This window comes from Nomascus leucogenys, chromosome 6 (assembly GCF_006542625.1).
Source record: "Nomascus leucogenys isolate Asia chromosome 6, Asia_NLE_v1, whole genome shotgun sequence".
NCBI lineage: Eukaryota > Metazoa > Chordata > Mammalia > Primates > Hylobatidae > Nomascus > Nomascus leucogenys.
In genome coordinates this window covers 29,331,051-29,355,472 of record NC_044386.1, presented here as the reverse complement: position 1 = coordinate 29,355,472, position 24,422 = coordinate 29,331,051, and the positions used below count along the sequence as shown (strand labels likewise).

At 46.1% G+C, this 24,422-nt stretch overlaps 1 protein-coding gene across 4 annotated transcripts in view; it reads right to left on the bottom strand.

Moving 5' to 3' along the window:
* Positions 1-24,422, bottom strand: part of PDZD2 (PDZ domain containing 2) — a 470,684-nt gene that overhangs the window by 296,764 nt on the left and 149,498 nt on the right. For all 4 annotated transcript variants that reach the window (XM_030813944.1, XM_030813945.1, XM_030813946.1 and 1 more), the window contains exon 2: positions 14,499-15,334. In XM_030813944.1, coding sequence (XP_030669804.1) covers positions 14,499-14,974 — 476 coding nt within the window. In that variant the 5' untranslated portion in view covers positions 14,975-15,334. The remainder of the gene's footprint in view (positions 1-14,498; positions 15,335-24,422) is intronic.

Below are 24,422 nucleotides of genomic sequence, written 5' to 3'. Positions count from 1 at the left end.
CTCCTGACCTCAGGTGATCCACCCGCCTTGGCCTCCCAAAGTGCTGGGATTACACGCGTAAGCCACCACACCAGGGCTAATTCCATGTCTTTAGATAATAACTCTTTCAACCAATTGTCAATCAGAAAATCTCTGAATCTACCTTTGACCTGGAAGGCTGTCCCCATATTGATTGATGTCTGCTTGTAACTTCTGTCCCCTTAAAAGGTGTAAAATCAGGCTGTAACCTACCTACCTTGGGTACATGTTTTCAGGACCTTTTGAGATTATGTCTCAGGCCTTGGTCACTCATATTTGGCTCAGAATAAAACTCTAAATATTTTACAAAGTTTGACTCTTTTCATTAACATATAATTTGTAAAACTCAAATCAGTGTAATTGGGATATCCTGAATTCCTTTTTATTCTAGTTAAAGCTACTGTTACCTGATATAATTTTCCCATAAACCATTGTTTTAACTAACAAAGGAATTGAATTTTGAAAAATACATCTTTTCTGGTACCTCTTTTAGTGACCTCACAAATAAATAGGTCTATTTCATTACTGAAACAGACACAAGCAAATATTCTTTTTTAAAAATCTTTTTTATTTAAAAAAGTTTTTTACAAAAATACAGATGGGGTTTCACCACGTTGACTTGGCTGGTATCAAACTCTTGGGCTCAAGTGATCTGCCCACCTCGGCCTCCCAAAGTGCTCGGATTACAGGCGTGAGCCACCGTGCCTGGCCAGAATCAAGCAAATACTCTTAATTGGAACATGTGCGAAACAGCAGTACTTAAGTCCAACTGCACAGCAGATCTCCCCGACTACACTGTTTCTTCGAACCTTCAGCAATATTTCTGTGCATCTTCCACATCTGTGGATCTGTGCATCGGAATTTGCTGACAAAACCGTGCGTTTTATTTTGCAGCTATATTGTTTTCCATGCATTATTTTAGCTATTTTGACCACATCAGGAAGACTGTTTTTCTATTGGTATGTAGCTTTTTACCTTAAGCATTTATGTTTTCTAAAACCCTCAAAACAGGCTCTTAAATATTCAGTTTACTAAAATCCTCGACTAGATTAAGTAATGCGTAATTTTAAACACTGCTAAAACATTTTAAACTATTTGTATTCATGTTGTGAATATTTAGATTTTTTTTTTTTTTTTTGAGATGGAGTCTCGCTCTGTCGCCCAGGCTGGAGTGCAGTGGCGCGATCTCCCCTCACTGCAAGCTCTGCCTCCCGGGTTCACGCCATTCTCCCGCCTCAGCCTCCCAAGTAGCTGGGACTACAGATGCCCACCACCACGCCTGGTGAATTTTTTGTATTTTTAGTAGAGACGGGGTTTCACCATGTTAGCCAGGATGGTCTCGATCTCCTGACCTTGTGATCCACCTGCCTCGGCCTCCCAAAGTGCTGAGATTACAGGCGTGAGCCACCGCACCCGGCCGTGAATATTTAGATTTTAAATATCTTGCTAATTATGATGGTCTCATATCGTCAAGTATTACCATAAGGCACAATCTATGCTTAGGATGAGGTTTTTCTTTAATGCTAGTGGTTGTAAGTTTGTATTTCACATAGTCTTCTGATGAATTTTTTGTTTTTGTCTGACTTCTCAGTCTACATAGATTGTCACTGTTTTACTTCATAATTAGCACATGGTAGCAGGAAGAAAAGTGTTAACCCAGTCATTTCTTATTGTTTGCTTACACCTGCATTAATTGTATTATTTTTAGGCCGGGAGCAGTGACTCACTCCTGTAATACCACCACTTCGGGAGGCTGGGATAGGAGGATCCCTTGAGGCCAAGAATTTGAGAACAGCCTGGACAACATAGTGAGACCCTCATCTCTGTATATTAAAAACAAAAATAAGAAATTTCTTTAGTTTTTCTGCCCGTTTGGTAAAGTTAACTCAGTTAAAACAAAATAATTTAATCCATAAACCCACCTCATCAGGTGAGCCTACATAAACACCGGTCCCTTGACATAAGCCCAAAGTGGATTAAACAGGCCAGGCACTGTGGTTCACACCTTGTAGTCCCAGCTACTCGAGAGGCTGAGACAGGTGGATTGCTTGAGCCCAGGAGTTCAAGGCTGCAGTGAGCTTTGATTGTGTCACTGCACTGCAGCCTGGGGGACAGAAAAAAAAAACAGGGTTGTGAATTAACCAGTGGGGGGGCCTTTGTGGACCTTCTCCCCTTCCCTCAGGATATGTCATGGACTACACAGAAAATGGGACTCTCCAACATTCAGATTGAACAAGGAAGCCAGTGTCAATCCATATCTAAATTATTGGTCAAACTCAATTTTTTTAAAGATAAAAAATTTATTGGGGTACTGGTAACTTTTCCTCTTACCCATGGATGTTCTCAGGCTTCTCACCTTAGCAACCACCATTCTAGAGCATGAACCATTTTCTGGTGACTTCTATGTATGTTCTTTCTGCCCATTCCACTGGTTCAGATGAGGACTTCCCAGGAGTGGATATCTGGACTAAATAAAACCCTTGAGTCAGGGAAAAACCCAGACTTGCCATGGAATTTAACAGAGACCTGTACTTAACAGAACTTGAATTGTTATTTATTTATTTTTTTATTTATTTTTTTGAGACAGAGTCTCACTCTCTTGCCCAGACTGGAGTGCAGTGGCACGATCTCAGCTCACTGCAACTCCCGTCTCTTCGGTTCAAGCAATTTCCCTGCCTCAGCCTCCCAAGTAGCTGGGACTACAGGCACACACCACCACACCCGGCTAAATTTTTTATTTTTAGTAGAGACAGGGTTTTACCGTGTTGGCCAAGTTGGTCTCCAACTCCTGTCTACCTGCCTTGGCCTCCAAAAGTGCTGAGATTACAGGCATGAGCCACCAAGCCTGGCTAGAACTTGAATTTTTAAGGCTATCCACTCCCCTCGCCCCCATAATAGTTCAGACCTCCTTTCAGGGATATTTGTGAAGATACATCTGTGATTCCCAAGGTCAAAAGTTTCTTAAGAATCCCAGCCCCATTTAAACTGATCAACCTTATAGTCTGGCCTAAGGGCTGGGGAGACATGTACTTCAGCTATGGAACTAGCCCAGCCTTCCTCCCCAAAAGGAAATGGCTAAATTTAAGTCAAAGAGACATTGCAAATGATAGAATCGTCTTTCCTTTGGTGAACAAAAAGCCCTGAGGGATGAGTCAGCTATTATACCATCACTGCAGCCCTGGCATCCAAGTTTCTGTGACTCAAAGATAAGAGATCCATACAATTCAACATTGTTGCTCCATACAATTCAACATTGTTGCTCCATACAATTCAACATTGTTATTCCAAGTTATCAAAAAAGCCGCTAGTAAGGCCAGGTCTGTAACACCAGCACTCTGGGAGGCCGAGGTGGGTGGATCACTTGAGGTCCGGAGTTCGAGATCAGCCTGGCCAACATGGTGAAGCCCTGTCTTTACTAAAAATACAAAAAATTAGCTGGGCATGGTGTGCACCTGTAGTCCCAGCTACTTCGGAGCTGGAGGCAGAAGAATCACTTGAACCCGGGAGGCGGAGGTTACATTGAGCCAACCAAGATCGTGCCATTGTGCTCTGTCCAGCCTAGGCGACAGCGAGACTCTGTCTCAAAAAAATAAAAAATAAAAAGGCCACTAGTATCATAGCTTCAGAACATTTTAAACAAACTCTCATCTTCAAAATCTTTGGAGAAAGATCACATCTCAAAGAAGAATCCCATGAAGAAATCTATGTAACTGTTTAAAAGCTTTGTTTCATCTTACATTGTACAAGAGTTATGTATTTGGGTCCTTAAATAGCAGATATTGTTGTCCTCCAGCAAGAGGTCCCCTTTTGATATTGGTGCCCTCCAACACCAAAAGATGCGAGCGCAAGTCTGTTTATTTCTGTACTTGGCAAGCCCAGGTGGAATGGGAGTGAAGTTCATTAGGAACGGCTCACCTACACATTGCAGTTGGTTACCTGTCTCTGCTTCCACAGTAACTAAGAGAGGGCCAAAGGCCAAAACAGGGGCCAAAGCCTGAAATTCAAAAATCTCTGGAGGCAGCCGGGCGCGGTGGCTCACGCCTGTAATCCCAGCACTTTGGGAGGCCAAGGTGGGCAGATCACAAGGTCAGGAGATCGAGACGATCCTGGCTAACACAGTGAAACCCCGTCTCTACTAAAAAAAATACAAAAATTTAGCGAGGCGTGGTGGTGGGCACCTGTAGGCCCGGCTACTCTGGAGGCTGAGTCAAGAGAATGCCGTGAACCCAGGAGGCGGAGCTTGCAGTGAGCGGAGATTGCACCACTGCACTCCAGCCTGGGCGACAGAGCAAGACTCCATCTCAAAAAAAAAAAAAAAAAAAAAAAAATCTCTGGAGAAGAAAAAAAAAAAAAAGGCCTGAGAGTCATTTGAGGGCATTTGGTGCTCAAAACGAGAGAATAAAAATGTTCATAACGTATTTAGTACCTGGACACAAAAGATAAAGTAGAAGTCAGGATTGCTGAAAATGGCCCAGGGGCTGCTTATAGATAGAAGGGTATGAAGTCGGACCAGTAACACTATAACCACACCAAGATGCTTTTGTCTTTCTTGTCTGTATGGTTTACAATTCCCATTACAATTCCCGAAAGTAGTGCTAAGAGTTTAAAAGCGAGTGTCTTACGTGGGTATTTGGGTTTTCCATCTTCCATGGCTCAAGTTAATCACCCAGGGGCTGTGCTGCCCCCATTCAGAAAGGTTGTGACCAGGGTACCAGAGGAGGAGCAGGTCACTGGGATAAAATTAAAGAGCATCTCTGGATCTGGCTCTGAAACCTCAATCCTCTTTAAATGATGCAAAGTCGCTCCTTTTATGGAATCTCTTCCCTCATAAAAACAAGTAGACCCTGAAAAGCAGCTGTGCATATGGCTTTCAACAATGATCTGTGGGCTGCGACGGAGGGTGTGGCCAAGTTTGCCAGTTTTCTGAAAGAACTCACCCCACTGGCCATTGTAGTGTTGGAAATTGTCTTGCTGCTCACGCTTTCCTTAAAAGGCTTCTGATTCCAGAATAGAGGTAGAGAAACGGGATGAATAACTCCCCTCTGTCATCCATCATGAAGAGCTTAGCACAGGCAGATTTTTCAGATCAGCTCCTCATTCATTAGTGCGATGCCTGAGGGCCGAGGCTGTGTGTGTGAAGGGACTCGAATGGGGCACCTCCCAGGGCCACAGGAAAAAACACTAGTCACAGAGAGGAGAGGATAGCTCAGATGTTGCCATTCAAGAGAGAGCTCTGAAGGCCGAAAACATCAGCCAAACAGCACGGCGGTGAAACTCACACACAGCCTGTGAATAATAAACTGGACTGGGGCTCCCAGCACTTTCTCTCACTGTGCTCGATTTCAACCACAAGATGGCAGGCGACGGCCCTCAGAGCCTCACAGCTTGTCAGATGGCACTCCCAAGAGGTGAGGAAAGCAAGCTCCCACCGTCCTCTCCCACGGCCATTGCCACACTCTTAGGAGGCAGCTATAAGCTACACTCTTGTTGAGACAAAAGGTTCTAGATGTAACTATCCATTTTCAGAACAGGTAAAAACATAGATTTTCTATGTTTTTATGTAAATAATAAACTGTTAAAAAACCATCCTAATTTCATTAGTTATTTTTATTTTTTTTTTGAGATGGAGCCTTGCTCTGTTGCCCAGGCTGGAGTGCAGTGGTGTGATCTCGGCTCACTGCAACCTCCGCCTCCTGGTTCAAGCGATTCTCCTGCCTCAGCCTCCTGAGTAGCAGGGGACTACAGGTGTATGTGCCACCATGGCCAGCTAATTTTTTGTATTTTTAGTAGAGATGGGGTTTCACTATGTTGGCCAGGCTGGTCTCAAACTCCTGACCTCAAGTGATCCACCCACCTCAGCCTCCCAAAGTGCTGGCATTACAGGCGTGAGCCACTGTGCCCAGCCTCATTAGTTGTTATTTATGATGTTAAAGAAAACAATTCTAGAATTTGAGTCAGAGGGCATGAATTCTAGGCGTCGCTCTTCTCTAAGATGATACTTGACCCCAGGAAACCACCTCCTGAAGCCTCAGTTTCCACCTTGGTACAGTGAGAAAACAGGACTTGGATGAACCCTGGGATACCTTCCAGAAACCAAGTCCTGGAGTGAAACAGCACGTGGAGACAGCAGTCTGAAAGGAATGAAGCGGGTCACGAACAAACAGTCCGTAATGCTTCATTTACACTTCATCCTTGGGGAATGGGCTGTTCCACCCGGCAGGTTTTCCACATAATTGAATTTTAAATGCTGAAACTCGTTTTCCTTTTAACCGGTAAGGGACATCTTTCTAAAGTGTATCACATGCTTCTCTGGCTTTTTAAACAGCAAGCTGAGTATAATTTCACCTTTCCTTAATGTCTCTAAGTCATGATGATGATGACCTCTTACTATATATCCAGTACTGCATAGAGCGTCAGGCACCTTTGGGCATATTCAGGTAGGCAGGACCCTTTTGCTAAATGGCCCCAGAGATTATAGTATCAAGCTACAATTGGCAATTTTTTCTCTCTACCATCTCCTACCTACATCACTACCTGCAGTCGTTTCTCCAAGTAACACCTTCTAGCAGCCTCTTGACACTGTTTAAAATCTGCTATAATCCAGACAGAACTCAAGGTTGCCATGGGTAACCAGAGCCTAAGCTTGCAGCAACCCTAAATTTAATTTTACATGCAAGTTCAAGGCAGCGGGTACTGTGCTGAAGGTGACTTCTGACCAGGGCTGACATTCCACTGGTCCTCACAACATGTCATACTTCTGTACCAATTGGCCTGTCGCCCTGAGCCCCCCAGCCCCCTTCTGCCAGCCCAGCATCCTGGCCCCTCTTCTAGGACCACACAGACTTTTCACACTCCCGGAACTCAAAGGTGCCGTTAGGCCCTGCATGCGCCAGCATCCCTTCCAAATGGTGGGTCCCCATGCCATGCCACTCGCTCAATATTGGAATGGACCCCAGTGTCTGGACCAAAGATTATTCTTTGTCTTCCCTGTGGAGTGAACAGGCAGAGTTTGAGGCTCTTCTCTCTCCGTCAAACTCAAAGGGCTTTTCTCAGGTGCACGCTGTGCTCTGGGTCCAGGTTGCCTGAGGCTGACTGGGTGGGGTGTTAAAAGTTACCTCTGGCTGAACATCTACCATGTGCCAGATGCTGTATTCGGTACATTAGGTAAATCATCTGTCATCCATTCAACAACCCTTTTAGGGAAATAGCAGCAACAGCCTGTGGCTGAGGTCACCTGCCCCCATCACACAGCCAATAAGTGGGTCCAGAAGCCAGACCCACCTCTCTCCGAGGCCCGTGTTCTTTGCACTGTGCTCTGCTCGCGTTTATTAATGTACAAAGATGGCCGGGTGCCGTGGCTCATGCCTGTAATCCCAGCACTTTGGGAGGCTGAGACGGGTGGATTACCTGAGGTCAGAGGTTCAAGACCAGTCTGGCCAAGATGGTGAAACCCCATCTCTACTAAAAATACAAAAAATTAGCCAGGCGTAGTGGCAGGCACTTGTAATTCCAGCTACTCGGGAGGCTGAGGCAGCAGAATCACTTAAACCCGGGAGGCGGAGGTTGCAGTGAGTTGAGATCGCGCCATTGCACTCCAGCCTGGGCAACAAGAGTGAAATTCCGTCTTGAAAAAAAAAAAAAAAATACAAAGACGCCCAAAGTTTACATTCTGCAAAAATGCGTTTTAAGTGAAAAGACTTTTACTTTTCAGAAAAGACATTTGTTTCTGTTTTGGTGTGTGGGTTTTGTTTTAATTAATTCCATATTTTGCGACCAATTTGGAACAATCTGTCCTTAGGGAACAGATCTGGTTTACTTATAGAAAGCTAGGGAGTGACTGGCGTTACAAAGTATTCCTTTGTAGGAATGAATCTAGAAAACCTTCCCAGTTCTCCCTGCACCAAACAAATAAGTAGAACATTCCAGAAAGTCCCCAGAGTGGATGTGATGGAGCTCACAAACAAAAACTTTCCTCCACGAGTTATCAGCTATGCCTTCAAGATGGGGCAGGTGACATCAAACACCGGGAATACCTTCCCTTCCCAGAAAGTTCTCTAGAAGTTCCCATCAGGACAAAGCTGCTAACACTCAAAAGAATGAAGGCTTCCCAGGATTACTAGGGATCAGGAGTGCCAGCCAGTGAAAAGGTAGGAATCAGGAACGGGGTCTGTAATTTGGAGGCAGTCACAGGTTTAGGCTCTAAACCAGGTCTGGGGTACAGAAGTTCTGTCAAACCCATGGCCTTGAATTTTTTGTTCTTTCTCAAAGGATGGACATTCCAAATCAACCCTAAACTAATTTTTGAAATAAGCAAATCATGACCTCATCTTCCACATATTGTAACTGCTCCTTTCACACTTAACACACACATGGTTCTCAGAGTGTCCTCATCAAAAAACATCCACAGTGCTCTGAAGGGTCCAGTGTCGGGGAGGAAATCATCCGAAAAATGGACTCCTATAAGGTGACAGGGATAAAATGTCACCTGTACTAGTAGTTTTCTAGGGCGACCACAAACCAGGATGCTTAAGCAACAGGGATTTACTGTGTCACAGTTCTACAGGTGAGATGCTGGAGCTCAAAGTGTCAGCAGAGCCAAGCTCCCCTAGTTTGGAGAGGCTACGAAAGGGTTTGTACCAAGTCTCTCTCCCAGCTTCTGGTTGTTCCTTGGCTTTTAGCAGCATAACTCCAATCACACATGGTGTTACTCCTGTGTTGAGTCTGTGTCCGAATTTGCCCTTTTTATAAAGACAACAGTTATCCTGGAATAGGGGCCAACCTATTCTGGTAGGACCTCATCTTAACTAATTATTCCTGCAATGACCCTATTTCTAAATAAGTCATATTCTGGGGGCTGGGACTTCAACATATGAATTTTGGGGGGACATAATTCAATCCATAACACCATCTAAGGTAGTTTTGAATTCAAAATCAAACTCCAGACAGGGAACAGAAGAGATTGCAAGAGAGTACCTCAGATGACAGCTGTACATGCTAGTGTGGACCATTTATCACGCTGGCAGGTAAGTTGGTGTGTTGACCCCAAAACCCACTGCTTACAAGTAAGAGTGAACAGGCAACCATCAACCGAGGAACCATTTGCTGGGAGGCAGAGAGGTACACTGGGGTCTGTACAGAACTCTAATTTCTACTTACCACTTTTTAAGACAAAACTCACATAGGTAGGTGGGAAAATTTTAGCACTGAAGGAAACAGTCAGTCACAAAGAGTGATAAGGAACATCTTGAGAACATTCAAAACACTTTCAACTCCCTACTACCTAAATTGCAAAGTGCTTCTAGTCCTAAAGCTCTGGCTAGAGCTAAGTTCGCCAAAAGGAGTCTATATTACAATTGGGCTTCCTTTTATTTTATTTATTTTGAGACAGAGTCTTGCTCTGTTGCCCAGGCTGGAGTGCAATGGTGGCACAATCTAGGCTCACTGCAACATTCACCTCCTGGGTTCAAGTCATTCTCCTGCCTAAGCCTCCCGAGTAGCTGGGATTACAGGCATGCACCACCACACCTGGCTAATTTTTTGTATTTTTAGTAGAGGTAGGGTTTTGCCATGTTGGCCAGGCTGGTCTCAAACTCCTGACTTCAGGTGACCAACCCGCCTCGGCCTCCCAATGTGCTGGGATTATAGGCATGAGCCACCACGCCTGGCCGGGCTTCCTTGTATAAGAGGAGGCAGGGGGCTTATTTTCCTTGTCAGTTTGGGCAAGTAGAAAAGAAATCTTATAGTTTGTTCTTCATAAGTCATTTTCTTCCCTGGTGTCTGTGATTATACTGAGAAGGTATTTTGTGAAGATGTAAACCATCCATGAAATAATGCACCAGGTCGCACAAGGACCAAAGTACAGATCTGGTGCAGAAGTTGAGGCAGTACAATGCAGTGGTTAGGAATACAGACAATGGAGCCAGAAGGACTTGGGTTCAAATCTGGTTTTGCCTCTTACTTAGGTGACCGTGGGCAAGTGATATTCAGCCAAGGTTTCTCATCAAAGGCTGTCCTTTATGGAACTGTGGTCGCTATTAAATGAGACCTCCTCTACGGTAGAAACTGCTCAATAAATGGTACTTCTTGCAATTATTCAAGAGAACTAGGGAGTGACAAATCAAGCTCGTTTGTCTTGTTAACTCCTTGATTGTTATGAGGCAATAGGAGCCCAGGACTTGAGGATTCCTTGCCTCATTACTTGATTCAATTTCAAGCTCTCTTTCATGAAGACCAAGCAATAGGTCTTGGCCTTCCCTTTCTCCTACCACTACATCTCAGTGGCTTCAGGATACACCCTCTTTCACCTGGCTTTTCGTCATCTAGCACACACACAGCTGCATCAACACAGAAAGGAACTTCAAAGTCATGACCGTTGACCACTAAATGAGATTTTACTTCCTTAGCTGTGGAAGGTTTCCAGAAGCCCAGCGTTTTCATTATATGTTCTTATTTTCTGTATCCTTTTTTTTTTTTGGAGGCAGGGTCTTGCTGTGCTGCCCAGGCTGGAGTACAGTGGTGCAAACATGGCTCACTGCAGCCTCAACCTCCTGGACTTAAGCAATCCTCCCACCTCAGCCTCTCGAGTAGCTGGGACTACAGGTGTGCACCACCATGCCCAGCTAATTAAATTTTTTTTTTTGTAGAGATGGGGTTTGCCATGTTGCGCAGGCTGGTCTTGAACCCCTGGGCTTGAGCAATCTTTCTGTCTTGGCCTCCCAAAGTGCTGAAATTACAGGCGTGAGCTACCTTGCCCCTATTTTCTGTATTCTTGATGCTCTGACATTTGGAGTCTTGAACGTGGACAGGCTGCCCCTCCCAGAGGTAGCTGATTCCTAGAGATAGCAAAGGACTCCCTTGTGAGTAGAGCTTTAACATACAAACCAACCAACCCAGAGCCATACCTAATTATCTCCTTTATCAAATTCACACACCAAGCCAATATTCTCCCCTGCCTCAAATCACTCCAGGGCCAGACACCTGGACAACTAAGGACCACCCATATAGTCCGGAGCCTACTGAAATTATTCAAACTATCCAATCCTAAGCACACTCAGCCACCTACCCTGCCTCCTCTGTTCCTTCCCATGAAAACCTCAATAAAGCCTATGGAGCTGGGTGCAGTGGCTCACAGCTGTAATCCTAACACTTTTGGAGGCTGAGGTGGGAGGATCACTTGAGGCCAGGAGTTTGAGACCAGCCTGGGCAACACAGTAATATAACATCTCTTAAAAAAAAAAAAAAAAAGCCAGATGCAGTGGTGCACGCCTGTAGACATAGTTACTAGAGAGGCTAAGGTGGGAGGATCCTTCGAGCCCAGGAGTTCAAGGCTGCAGTGAGCTATGATTGTGGCTCTGCACTCCAGCCTGGGTGATAAGAGTAAGATGCTGTCTGTAACAAAAAAATAAAAAATAAAATAAAATAAAGGCTCTGGGCCATGCTCTCCTCTCTCTTCTCTGCCTCCTCACTGACCCCTGCACTTCCCCGTGTAGCCCTGTGTGGTGTGGTGTGCCTCCTGTTTCTACAGATCTGAGACTTCGTGACAGCCATTTCCATGTGTGCATCTTTTAGCATACCTGATTAAAACAAATCTCAGGTATGTTATGGAACAGCCAGCTGTAACAATTACGAATTCCACTGGTCTATTCCCTGACATTTTCTCCTATTCCTATTTCCTAAGCTCCTCAGCTTCAGCTCTTTTGAGTCCAGATACCAACAGGCCACACCCATCCAAGCATCTCTTTTGGAGTGCCCAGAAGTGGAGTGGTGCAGTGGTGCACCGAATAGAACATTCGGCTGGGAGTCAGAGACGGAGCCTGAGCCTCGGCTCTGCCAGTTATCACTGTGGCATCCCAGGAACACCACTAAACCTCTATGGGCTTCTGGAACAATAACACTAGCCCAGATAGATAAAAAAGTGTTTCACAGATTCACCCCTAGTATTTTAGCATAGGCAGCTACAGAGAACCTCCCTCCTACCCCAATACAACCATCCCAAAAAACTTACCCAGGGTCTCAAAGCTATTTGCTAGAAGACCTTGGAGAGAACCTGGAATCCCAAACCCAGTCCACTGCTCCCTCCATCACACCACATGTGATCCTTCTTCAGAGCTTCAGTAAAGATTCTAGTTCTATGTTACACCTTCTGTCATGACCCTGGCCCATCACCCTTCTATTCTTCTTAATCTTCTTTCTTTGCAAAACTGGGCATCATCCTATCACTCCCCCAACAAGTAAATGAAAACATCAAGGAATCCTCCATTGGTAGCCGGAAAGTCATCTCATCCCAGGGGTAGATAGGTTTTTAGAGGCTGGGAAAGAAAACTTTGCCTCCTAAAGACTCCAGCAACCTCCCAAACACTCTCCATTATGGTAGTAATGATGATATTAATACGTATAGAGTACTACTTACTAGACATAGTGCTAAGCCCTTTACATGTACTATTTCATCATTTAATTATTGGCATCAATAGTCTTATGATTCCCATTTCACAGATGCGGAATCTGAGGCTAAGAGGTACAATTCTCCCAAGATCAACCAGCTAGTAAAGGGAACCCAAGGAGGCAGCCCCAGTTATCTGCTCTGGAGCTGGAGCTCCTGACTACTTCGTCCTCCTGCTGGATGTCCCCTCCCTGATCTTCCTTCTACCTCTCTATCCAAATCAGCTTCTTTCCAACCAGATAGCTGCAAATGGTAGGGGCTCTTAGGGACCACTTTCAAAGGACTATCTCCAGCTCCACGGTAATCCCCACTTCTAACCCTGGACCCAGCCTCCAGGAATCTGCGTCACCTTTTCAACTCTTTGCAGCATCTTGAGCCTGGTGGTGGTCAGCCTTGCTCCTTTTCTGAGAACAATCTCTAATCCCAAATAAAATCATTTCATCCCTCCTTGAAAATGAGTGGCTTTTCCCAGTAACGGCCAGTCAGGCACCTAGCCATTGGCTGAAAACATCTGCAGTTGAAGGGGCAGACCAAAGGAAATACCGGTGAGAGTGTCTACCACGTAAATCCTCACACCTGAGAGCCAGCTCTGTGCTACGTCCTTTCCATGTACTGGATCATTTGAATTTGGACCATGTTGTATGTGCCCAGTGACTTCTTGTTGACCCTCCACATCCAATCTCCATTCTTCTCCACCCTGCACTTTGCACCAGGGCACTGACACATAATAGACAAATCAATGGACTCCCCTGCCCCTGGCTTCTGGCTGGTTTCCACTGATGGGAGGCTCTGACACTGGAGGGAGGATGAAGATTAAGGTCAAGGTATTTCTGCTCTGGTTCTCTCCTTGCAGAGTCTCCTTGGATGAGCTGTCTCCATCATCCAAAGGTCACTACGTTTCTCAAGGTGGCCTTCTCTCTATGATTCTCTCCTTCTGTGACATAGGAGCCTTACTCCCAGGAGCCCCTGAAAGCTTGACAAAATTCATGGATCTCACTCAGAATATCCTCAAATTCTCTTTCCCAGTCTCTTTCCTATATACCTATCATTAAAACCCTGATGTGTAGTGAAGGGTTAACTCACCAGGGGTGGGGTATTGAGACCATGTGCATTCCAAAGAAAGGACTGGCTCCTGGGAGATAAGATCTAACCCCTTAGAATATCCTGCTTGACAGGAGTGTCTTTGTATACCTGGGGGTATTTGGCCTTGCCAGAGAGTTTATGCTAAGAATGTGACTTGTGGTGGAAGGCTTGGGTCATGTGGCATTAGTTTGACCTCTGGAGGGACTGGAGAGGAGTAGCTAAGGTCAACCACACAGGTCCTCCATGCTTATATGACCCACCCCCAAGAAAAAACCTTGGACACCAAGATTCGAGTGTGTGTCCCTGGTTGGCATCAAACATCATTGCTGGGAGAACTAAGCACCGTCTGCACAACTCCACTTGGAGAGACAACTGGAAGCTTGTGCCTGGTCTCCCCGGACTCTACTCTCTGTGTCTTTTACATTTGCTGATGTTTATCTGTGTCCTTTCGGTGTAATGAACTGAAACTAGAAATATGACTGCTTTTCTGAGCTTGTGAGTCCTAGTTAATCACTAAACCTGAGAATGGTCTTGGGGCCCTTGGGGTCTTGTTCCCTGATTCACCTGGGAAACACCAAGACAGTCCAATAACTTAATGTGGTGGTGGGTGGCCATGTGGGGAGAAAACAGAAATATGCTCGAGAGTATTCAATGCATTCAGATAAGATCAAAGTGGATCTTCCAGGGTGGGGCTTCTGGACTGTGAGGCTGGGAGCCTCATGGTTGCTGGGACTAAGGTGATATAGGACAGGCAGATGAAAACACATCCAAGACCCAACCTTTGGTGCTCCAGTTGAACACGTAATGCTCGTTGAACGGATGAGGGGGTTTAAATGAGACATTTCTTATGCCATCAGCTTATTGTTGGCAGGATTCATAAACCTCTGCAGCTGCAGATCTGGGAACCACCGGGTTCCCATGTCCAGCCCCTGTGCCAGCAGGCATTCCCCCTACTTACCTGGCCCCACTGACATCAACTCCAACCATCAGCTGCCCATTCAGTGAGAGGATCTCATCTCGCAGTCGGACCTTCCCACTCTTCCCTGCTGGGCTGTTCTTCCTCAGCTCTGTCACCCAGATGCAGCCCACATCCAGCACAGGACCCTGGTGGGTTTTCCTCTTCTTGCCCCCTCTGCGCTTTTCACCATAGTCCCCGAAAACAGGGATGTTCCCAAAACTGAGGCCCACAGTCTCTGTGTCCCCCAGCTCCTTGGTGAGGTACACAGTACAGATCTCCATCTCGGGGGGGCTGTGATCAGGTGGGACCGTACTCTCATCCACAGCAAAGTTCAGCTGGATGTACTCCTGCAGCTTCTGGATAGCCGCCTGGCAGAGCCGCTGCTCCGGCCCGTCCCCACCCTCCTGCAGGCTGTTCTGCAGCCACTGGTAGAGGAGGGGCAGGTGCAGCACAGCATTGTCCTGGGTGATTGGCATGGTGCTCACTCCCAGACACCAGCATCATAAGAGGTCTTGCTCCTGGGGGCCGGACCCCACAGGGTCCCACGTCCCCTGGGGTCCCTGGCCATCATCAGCTTTGCCTGTGCTCATGTTCAGGCTGGCAGATGAGCCTAGGGACACCTACTCAAGACTATGCTGTTTGCCTTGGCAGGAGGAAGCTAGGACCCAATTAGAACAACTGTGGAACAATGGCGCTGGAGTGCTCAATGAGGGAAGGAAGGAAGTGTCTAACAAGTCCCCGCCAGGTTCATTTCACAGCAGGACCCATGCAAATGACACAGGAATGGAGGATCCCTCCAGCAGTGGCTGTGTGTCCTTCCCTGGGCTCATTCACACCTGGGAGAGGAAGAGGAAAAAACAAAAAGCTCCAGTTACAACAGTGAGCCTTCTCACCTAGAAAACATAGCCTCCTGTGTTACAGAAGGACCATGTGTACTTTTCAGACACCAAGCACAAACCCAGAACCTAACGCCTCCCCATTCCCCCGTGTGGCTACCTCCATGCTGTGTGGACACTCCCTTCTCTCAGACAGATGCCTCTGGAACACTGGCCTTCTCCAGGAAGTTTCCTGGATCAGCAGAGAAAACAGATGACTTGTGCCAAGACAACCCCCACGAACATACCATCAAACTCACACCCAACCAGGAGGCTGTGTGACAAGACCCCGTGGAAGGCTGTGGAAGGATCTGCATATATTTAAAATCTTACACTCCTAGAAAATGAAAATCTATGTTGATTTGCCTTGGTCAGCCCTGCTGTACACACAGAAAGGCTCTCCATTCCAGAAATCTGTTCTGACAACACTACCCACAGAAGAAAGAGCCGATCAACACCATGGAGAGATCTCGCCTCCGTCCCAGGGCAACACCATTCCTAAACTTCGCCATCCTGTAGATTCAGAGGGAAGTCCGGCTCTTTGCAGCCCAGGTTTTAGTATCCTCTCTCCATTTCCTTTGGTAAATGGTTAAAACTGACTTATTTTCAGGCCAACCTAAAAGCCATCCCCTCCAGAGAAATGTTTCTCCAAATGCCTGGGTGAGAAGACAGGTGCCTTCTTTGCCTTGCTTTTAAACACACTGAATACAGTGGTGACACCAGTCAGCAGACAGCAGGGCCAGTGGCTCCCACTAGAGCTAAAGCCTCACACTCCGTCTGAATTCTGCATGGTGCCTGGTACATATTAGGTCCCCAGTGAAAGGTTAATTCAGTTCTACTGCCAACTCGCCTTCTCCACCAAAGAAAAATTTCACCTCCATTCTCCATAAACATAGAAAAGTGATCCCTTTCACGCTCTTCTCTGAACTTCACTTTCTCCCACAGAAAGTCAATATAAACCGTGCCATCTAAGGTGGAAAACATTCTCCAGCCTTCTCAGGAAGTGATTTAACAAGGAATAATAATGCACGGGAGAGGTGTCAGAAGCCATGTCAATAATAAATGACCTTATTACTCAGTAACCAAAAAGAAATTTCCAATATAGCGTGCTTTGAGTTTCCAAAGAACTTGAGTGCCAGCTATTAATTGGTTCCAAATAAATCAAAAGCTTAGCAAATGTCATCTATATAATCACATGGTTGTTAAAAGAAATGCAAGGCTGGGCGCGGTGGTTCACGCCTGTAATCCCAGCACTTTGGGAGGGTGAGGCGGGAGGATCGCAAGGTCAGGAGTTTGAGACCAGTCTGGCCAACATGGTGAAACCCCATCTCTACTAAAAATACAAAAATTAGCTCAGTGTGGTGGCAGGCGCCTATAATCCCAGGTGTCTGTAATCCCAGACAGGGCTTCATCATGTTGGCCAGGCTAGTCACTGTCTTATTCATCAATATATTCACTACTCCAGCACAGCACCTACCACATCGTAGACTCCTAATAATTTATAAGACATTTTAAAAGATCCTTTACAGTACAATTTTAACAGCCTGTGATTCAGGATGTTAGTCACAGTTGAGATGGCTCCATACATATGAAAACTGTAAATATCAGGCTGGGCGCAGTGGCTCACGCCTGTAATCCCTGCACTTTGGGAGGCCGAGGCGGGCAGATCACAAGGTCAGGAGATTGAGAGCATCCTGGCTAACGCGGTGAAACCCCGTCTCTATTTAAAAAAAAAAAAAAAAATTAGCCAGGTGTGGTGGCAGGCGCCTGTAGTGCCAGCTACTCGGGAGGCTGAGGCAGGAGAATGGTGTCAACCCGGGAGGCAGAGCTTGCAGTGAGCCGAGATCGCGCCACTGCATTCCAGCCTGGGCGACAGAGCCAGGCTCAGTCCCAAAAAAAAAAAAAAAAAAAAAAAAAAAAAAACCGTAAATATCTTAGGCAAGATGCTCTTTAAATAAGTCTGATTGAGGAAAACCAAACTGAAGAGTAGAAGGAAATGTTTTCCTGGTGTCAGTTTGCGCTCATTTGATTTATTCATCAAGTATTTATCGAACATTTATCAAGTCCTTGAACTTGGCACTGGTTATATACGAGCAATAAGGCACTGTAGGAATTCATAGTCTAGTGGGGAGATACATAAATAAATGGAAATTAGTGTGTAATAGGTCTACGATAACACCTCCCCCGCCCCTCCCCTCCCATTTCGTGGGGGTTGTCCAGAGCTTCACATCTCAGCCAAGCTGGGACCATCAGGGTTCCCCGAGACCTCAGTACTGCGCCTCTGAAAGAGTCAGTTTCTACCGTGTGGCAGGAGTCATAGCTTTTGAACTAACGAACTTTTGAATGATTCTATCTGCTGTGTGGATTGAGTAGCAAAGAAAGTCATCCTGCTAAGAAACAGAAGTTGATCGGTGGCGGGCAGAGGCGCAGGACCGGGAGAGAGCGCCTCCTGGGTTCCCCACAGCTTTCCCCGTCCTCACTTTCCGCCGTCGTGGACGAGGCTGCATTGCTGCCCTCGCCCTAACCTGAAAGACAGCATCGATCCTTACAATAAATTACATTGTAAAATTTTGACGACTTTAAAATGAAAGAAAAAAGGTAAAGCAAAATGAAACTAAACAAAACTTTAAATGAAAATAAACTTTATCTTGAGTTGTTTTCCACTCTTTGCAACTCGAGTTGTTAATTACTACTTTGGAAGTGAGAGAAGCTGATTGGCTCAGCTCGGATCTGATGTCCAATCACTGTCGGCCAAGAGGGTGGGGCCGCAGGATAGCAACAGGGCCACTGAGAGCCCACCCTCAGGCCCTAGAAGGAGGTGGGGAGGTGGGGAGGTGGGGAGGTGGGGGAGTGGGGGCGGTGGGGGGGGGGGTGGGGCGGTGGGGGGTGGGGCGGTGGGGGGTGAGGCGGTGGGGGGGTGGGCAGGGAAGCAGTTTTCAGAAGAGGAAAATTTGTTGAAGATACACAGACACCCTCAAAGACACTTAGTCTTATTCTTAGGTGTCCATGGGCTACACAGCCTTTCAATCCCATACCTATAATTGAGGGCTTTCCAGTAATCCTTCCAGTCCTTTATTCTATCAACCCATTTTCCTGGGATTTTTCTATAAACAAGGGAAGTAGAAGCATCAATATCCACTTGCGATGATTTGAGATGATTCAGGGCTTAAGAAAAGACAGACGATGTTGCAATACTATGAAAATTGTGGTTCTTCCACTACATCCAATAAAACACTCCAGTGAGCAAAACATTGACTCAGGGAAGATACAGAACAGAAATCTGCAGTTACAAATACTGACCTCCCTGGATGGCTGGTTTGTGCAAAGGCCTACAAGCTTCCCATCTTGAAGATCAATCCATCTCAACATTGAGCACAATTTTTGGACATGGAGGTTCACTGCAACAGCCCAGTCCCTTTTTGTGTATCATAAATAATTCTCCAATTAGATTCCCATCTCAAGCAAATAGCTGTGATAATTTAAATTAATTTTGAGTCGCTTGAAGCTGACAGCCTTAGCATTCAAAATAAATACTTCTGTTACTGAGATAATTTACTGATATGGTGTTAAAACCTACCAACTTTCTTGGATCCTGTCTCAGCTAAACCATGCATTCTCAGTAGGTGACATTACTCACAAGGGGGTGAAGATTAGTTGAGGGAGGCAAAAAACGTCTTAGATGCTATAACGGTTAGCAGACCCTCCTCCTCCTACCAAAGCTCAATCCTAACCGACAAAATCTTATTCCTTAGTATTTATTTTCTCATGTTACAGAGAAGTTAAATTTAATTTTTCTCCAGGCAGGGATGTGAGGACAATAAAAGGGTTGAGAACAAATGAACTAACTGAAGTTAATCATCTCCTATAGGCCTAGGGTCACCCAAAATTCAGAGATCCTTAACGTGGCTGGGGGTATAAAAGGATCCTCTGGTTTATCGAGACCTTGCCTTAAAATCAGATTCACACCGGGCTGTCATGTACTAGCTCTCCCTTCCAGATGTCCTGGATTCTACACGTTCTCCTATTCTGACCTCTGCTAAATTCCAAGTTCTTTGACCTTCACCTAATCTTCCTATGCTCTTCTTATGTTCCTCTTCTCACTTTTAGAAAATGCTATCATTTTAAAAGGAAACCAACTTTGTAAGCACCTGCTATGTACCCACAAAAATTAAAAATAAAAAATTTTTAAAAAGAAACCAACTATGGGCCGGATGTGGCGGTTCACGCCTATAATCCCAGAACTTTGGGAGGCTGAGGCGGGCAGATCACCTGAGGTCAGGAGTTCAAGAGCAGCCTGGCCAACATGGTGAAACCCCTGATCTCTACTAAACAAAATACAAAAAATTAGCCGGGCGTGGTGGTGGGCGCCTGTAGTCCCAACTACTCGGGAGGCTGAGGCAGGAGAATGGCGTGAACCCGGGAGGTGGAGCTTGCAGTGAACCGAGATCGCACCACTGCACTCCAGCCTGGGCAACAGAGCAAGACTCCTTCATCTCAAAAAAAAAAAAAAAAAAAACAACTATGATTAAATATCTACTATTAATTCATTCAACAAATGTTCATTGAGTGTCTATCATGTGCTGGGTCCTGAACAAAACAATGTCCCAGAAAGCTTCTTGAAGCCTGTGTTCTGAAGATGGTGAATTATTAAACAAATGCAAAATACTATGACGTCAGTTGGTGACAGTACTGTGATGGTAACTATGGTAATGTCAGAGGATAGCGAGAAGGTGACATTTGAGAGACTGAAATTGTGCCCCAAAGAATTAAAGAAACCAATAACAAGAAATTTTTGTGTTGGTAGGATGACAGATTTTTTTTTAAAAAGAAGCAACTTGCTGAAACACTAAAACTCCCTGCACATGAGCTGTAAGAACTGGCTGAAATTGCTTCAAACTAATATGGCCACCTGGAGTTTGCACAGAATGAGCACGCTGAAATCACAGCCTGAATTCCCACCACATTTCATACTAACTCCGCCCAAATTTGCACACATCACCCATGAGTTAGCATGAAGAGACAACTGTGCATGCCCAAGGGACTTTCCAGACCTCCCGTTTCCTTCAACTTTCAATACAAAGCTTTTTAAAAGGTTTTTGAGACAGTTTCACTCTGTTGCCCATGCTGGAGTGCAACGGTGTGATCTCGGCTCACCGCAACCTCCGCCTCCCGGGTTCAAGCGATTCTCAGCCTCAGTCTCCCGTGTAGCTGTGCTTACAGGCGCAGGCCACCATGCCCAGCTAATTTTTTGTATTTTTAGTAGAGATGGGGTTTTGTCATGTTGGCCAGGCTGGTCTCGAACTCCTGATCTCAAGTGATTCGCCCGCCTCAGCCTCCCAAAGTGCTGGGATTACAGGCATGAGCCACTGCATCCGGCCATTATAAAGCTTTTCTAGTGCATGGGGCAGTCAGCCTCTCTTGCTCGATAACAAGTCCTGAATGAAGGGAGATACTGAGCCACAAGAATATCTGTGGGAAGGTTGTTCTAGGCAGAGGGAACTGCAGGTGCAAAGGCCCTGAGGTAAAGACTTGCCTGGCTGCCCAAGGATGAAAAAGGACAGACGTATCTACAGACGAAATGAGGAGGAAGTGCTAGGGGGCTTCTTTGTTTTCTTCTTCTGTCCCCCCACCCCCCACCCACAATTCTCACAACCACCTTATAAAACAAGGATGTCTGGCCCTATTTTACCAACATTGGCTAATGTTTTCTGAGCATAACTGTGTGTGAGACACTGTTCTAAATAAGCACCTTTGGCCGGGCTCCAGTGACTCACGCCTGTAATCCCAGCACTTTGGGAGGCCAAGGTGGGTGGATCACCTGAGGTCAGGAGTTCGAGAGCAGCCTGGCCAACATGGTGAAACCCCATCTCTACTAAAAATACAAAATTAGCTGGCTGTGGTGGTGCACACCTGTAATCCCAGCTACTAGGGAGGTTGAGGGAGGAGAACTGCTTGAACCGGGGAGGTAGAGGCTGCAGTGACCTGAGATCACACCACTGCACTCCAGCCTGGGCGAGACAGAGTGAGAGTCTGTCTCAAAAATAATAATAATAATAAAATAAAATAAATAAGCACCTTCCATGGATTACCTTATTTAACTGCTACAGTGGTGCTGCAGGGAGACACTGTTAGTATTCCCCCTTTCATTGGCCCAGATAAATAATGGAATCAAAGGCTGGACTCAGTGGCTCACGCCTGTAATCCCAGCACTTTGGGAAGCTGAATCACCTGAGGTCAGAAAATTGAGATCAGCCTGGGCAACACGGTGAAACCTCATCTCTACTAAAAATACAAAATTAGCTGGGCATGGTGGCGTGCACCTGTAATCCCAGCTACTCGGGAGGCTGGGGCATGAGAATTGCTTGAACTTGGGAGGCAGAGGTTGCAGTGAGCTGAGATTGTGCCACTGCACTCCAGCCTGGGCCACAGAGCGAGCCTCTGTCTAAAAAAACAAAACAAAACAAAACAAAACAAAAAAACCCCATAATAATAGAATCAAAGTGGCGAACTAATTTGCCCAAGGTCTCACAGTTCATAAGTAACAGAGCCAGGACTAGAACCCAGACCCACTGGACTTGGCCTTGCTTCTTGTACATCAGCCTGCTGCCTGCGTGCTTCTGATGACCTTGCCCCCCCAACTATACCTGACTTACCCAGGCCAGCACCCAGCCTGGTGGTCCCTGCTCCTCAGCCACAGATGGGCCTCATATGATAAACATGTAGTTCGTGTCAGAAGCGTGTGGCTCTCTACCTGATATTCATTCTCTCTTCCTTTATTTTGTTGAGAGTGGCAATGAATTAAACTAAAATGCAATCTCTCTTGCAGGTATGGATAGCTATACCACATAATTCTAGCCAATGGGATGAAAGTGGAAATTGCTGGGTAGGGTTACACCAATATTCCTTTAGGGAAGAGCAGAAAGGAGAGGGAAAATAAACCCCTGTGTTGTCAAGTCGCTGTTATGTGGATTTTACCAATCCAACCAATTATCTGAATTACACCCCAAACACAGAATTCGGTGCCTGGAAGTGGGGGAACTGAAAGTAACAGCACCTATAATGTGGAATTGGATGAGCAGGAGGGGTCAGGAAGCAGATGTTAAGGACTTGAAAGTTGCGGACTGTAAAGTGTTGACCCTAGCTGTTCAATGTGAAGTATCTGGTCAAATTGCCTATGGCTGGATGTTGCAAAGTCATTTACAGGTTGACTGAGGTTGTGGAGCTAGGAAAAATGGGAAGAAAAATTTAGAATATTGGTAGGTGCTTTTTCTTTTTTATCTTTTTTTTTTTTTGAGACGGAGTTTCTCTCTTGTTGCCCAGGCTAGAGTGCAATGGCACGATCTCGGCTCACCACAGCCTCCACCTCTCGGGTTCAAGCGATTCTCTTGCCTTAGCCTCCTGAGTAGCTGGGATTATAGGCACGCGCCACCACACGCGGCTAATTTTGTATTTTTAGTAGAGATGGGGTTTCTCCATGTTGGTCAGGCTGGTCTTGAACTCCTGACCCAGGTGATCTGCCCGCCTCAGCCTCCCAAGTGCTGGGATTACAGGCGTGAGCCACTGCGCCTGGCCAATAGGTGCTTTTTCACTCTCAGCAAAGTCTACAGCTCCCCAACTCAGTAAGCAATCAGAGATAAAGAGAACTATCACTTTGCTTAGAAAGGCCCTCTTGACATTGAGTCTGCAATCTAAATTGCCTGGGAAGCCCACATTATGGACTCTTGCAGGGTTACAAAAATCAGCTTAATCAGAAGCAGACGAGTGGTGTCCTACTATCTGGAGTTTGTAAGTCTGCTGGCAAAAATCTGATTACCCACCAGAAACCACTGTTTCAACTGTCCTCAGCAGCATACATTAAGTAGCATATGTTAAGTTAAAATTTAGAGAGATGGGTGCGGATTCTAAGTTAAAAAGTAAAGGATTCAAATCATAAGGAACTGACCAGAAACACACAGACTAGATACCTTAAAAAAAACTCCAACCCTGGTCCACAACAGCCTGGGATGGTTAAATCTCTACAGCAACCTTGCAACTCTTCCTTTCTCTCTTTCTCACCAGCAATTGACATCAACGAGTAAGGCTTCAAAAAGTGTTCAGCCCCCAGAAAAGGTGTCCTTCCTGTGCCCATCACAAAAGTGGCCATGGTGGACAGTGAATGAAGAATGACCTCCCGGGGCCGGGCGCAGTGGCTCACGCCTGTAATCCCAGCACTTTGGGAGGCCGAGGTGAGAGGATCACCTGAGGTCAAGAGACTGAGACCATCCTGGCCAACATGGTGAAACCCCGTCTCTACTAAAAATACAAAAATTAGCTGGGCATGGTGGCGGGTGCCTGTAGTCCCAGCTACTCGGGAGGCTGAGGCAGGACAATCAGGAGGTGGAGGTTGCAGTGAGCCGAGATTGTGCCACTGCACTCCAGCCTGGTGACAGAGCGAGACTCCATCTCAAAAAAACAAACAAACAAACAAAAAAATGACCTCCCAGTAAGAGGCAAGGACCACGGAAGGCCATAAACAGGAGTTCCTTCCACCAGAGCAAGGGGTGGCCAGAGTGAGGACCCTTGCTATTCTTGGCCAGAAGGGTTTGGTCATAGCTATGGACACTGACCACGGTATTTTCCATCTCTTCTTTTATAAATGGAATTTTTTTTGTTGTTTGGAGAAGGAGTTTCGCTCTTGTTGCCAAGGCTGGAATGCAGTGGTGCAGCCTCAGCTCACTGCAACCTCCACCTCCCAGGTTCAAGTGATTTTCTTGCCTCAGCCTCCCAAGTAGCTGGGATTACAGGTGTCCGCCACCACACCCGGCTAGTTTTGGATTTTTAGTAGAGACAGGGTTTCACTATGTTGGCCAGGCTGGTCTCAAACTCCTGACCTCAGGTGCCTCGGCCTCCCAAAGTGCTGGCGTTACAGGCATGAGCCACTGCACCCAGCCAGGAAGTTTTTATTGTAGCTATTTTATGCCTTTTCCAGTATTGTATCTTGGGGGTACTAAAGATTGCTCACAAGGAGCCCTATCTAGCGCTGATGGAGAAGACCATGTAACACCCAGAG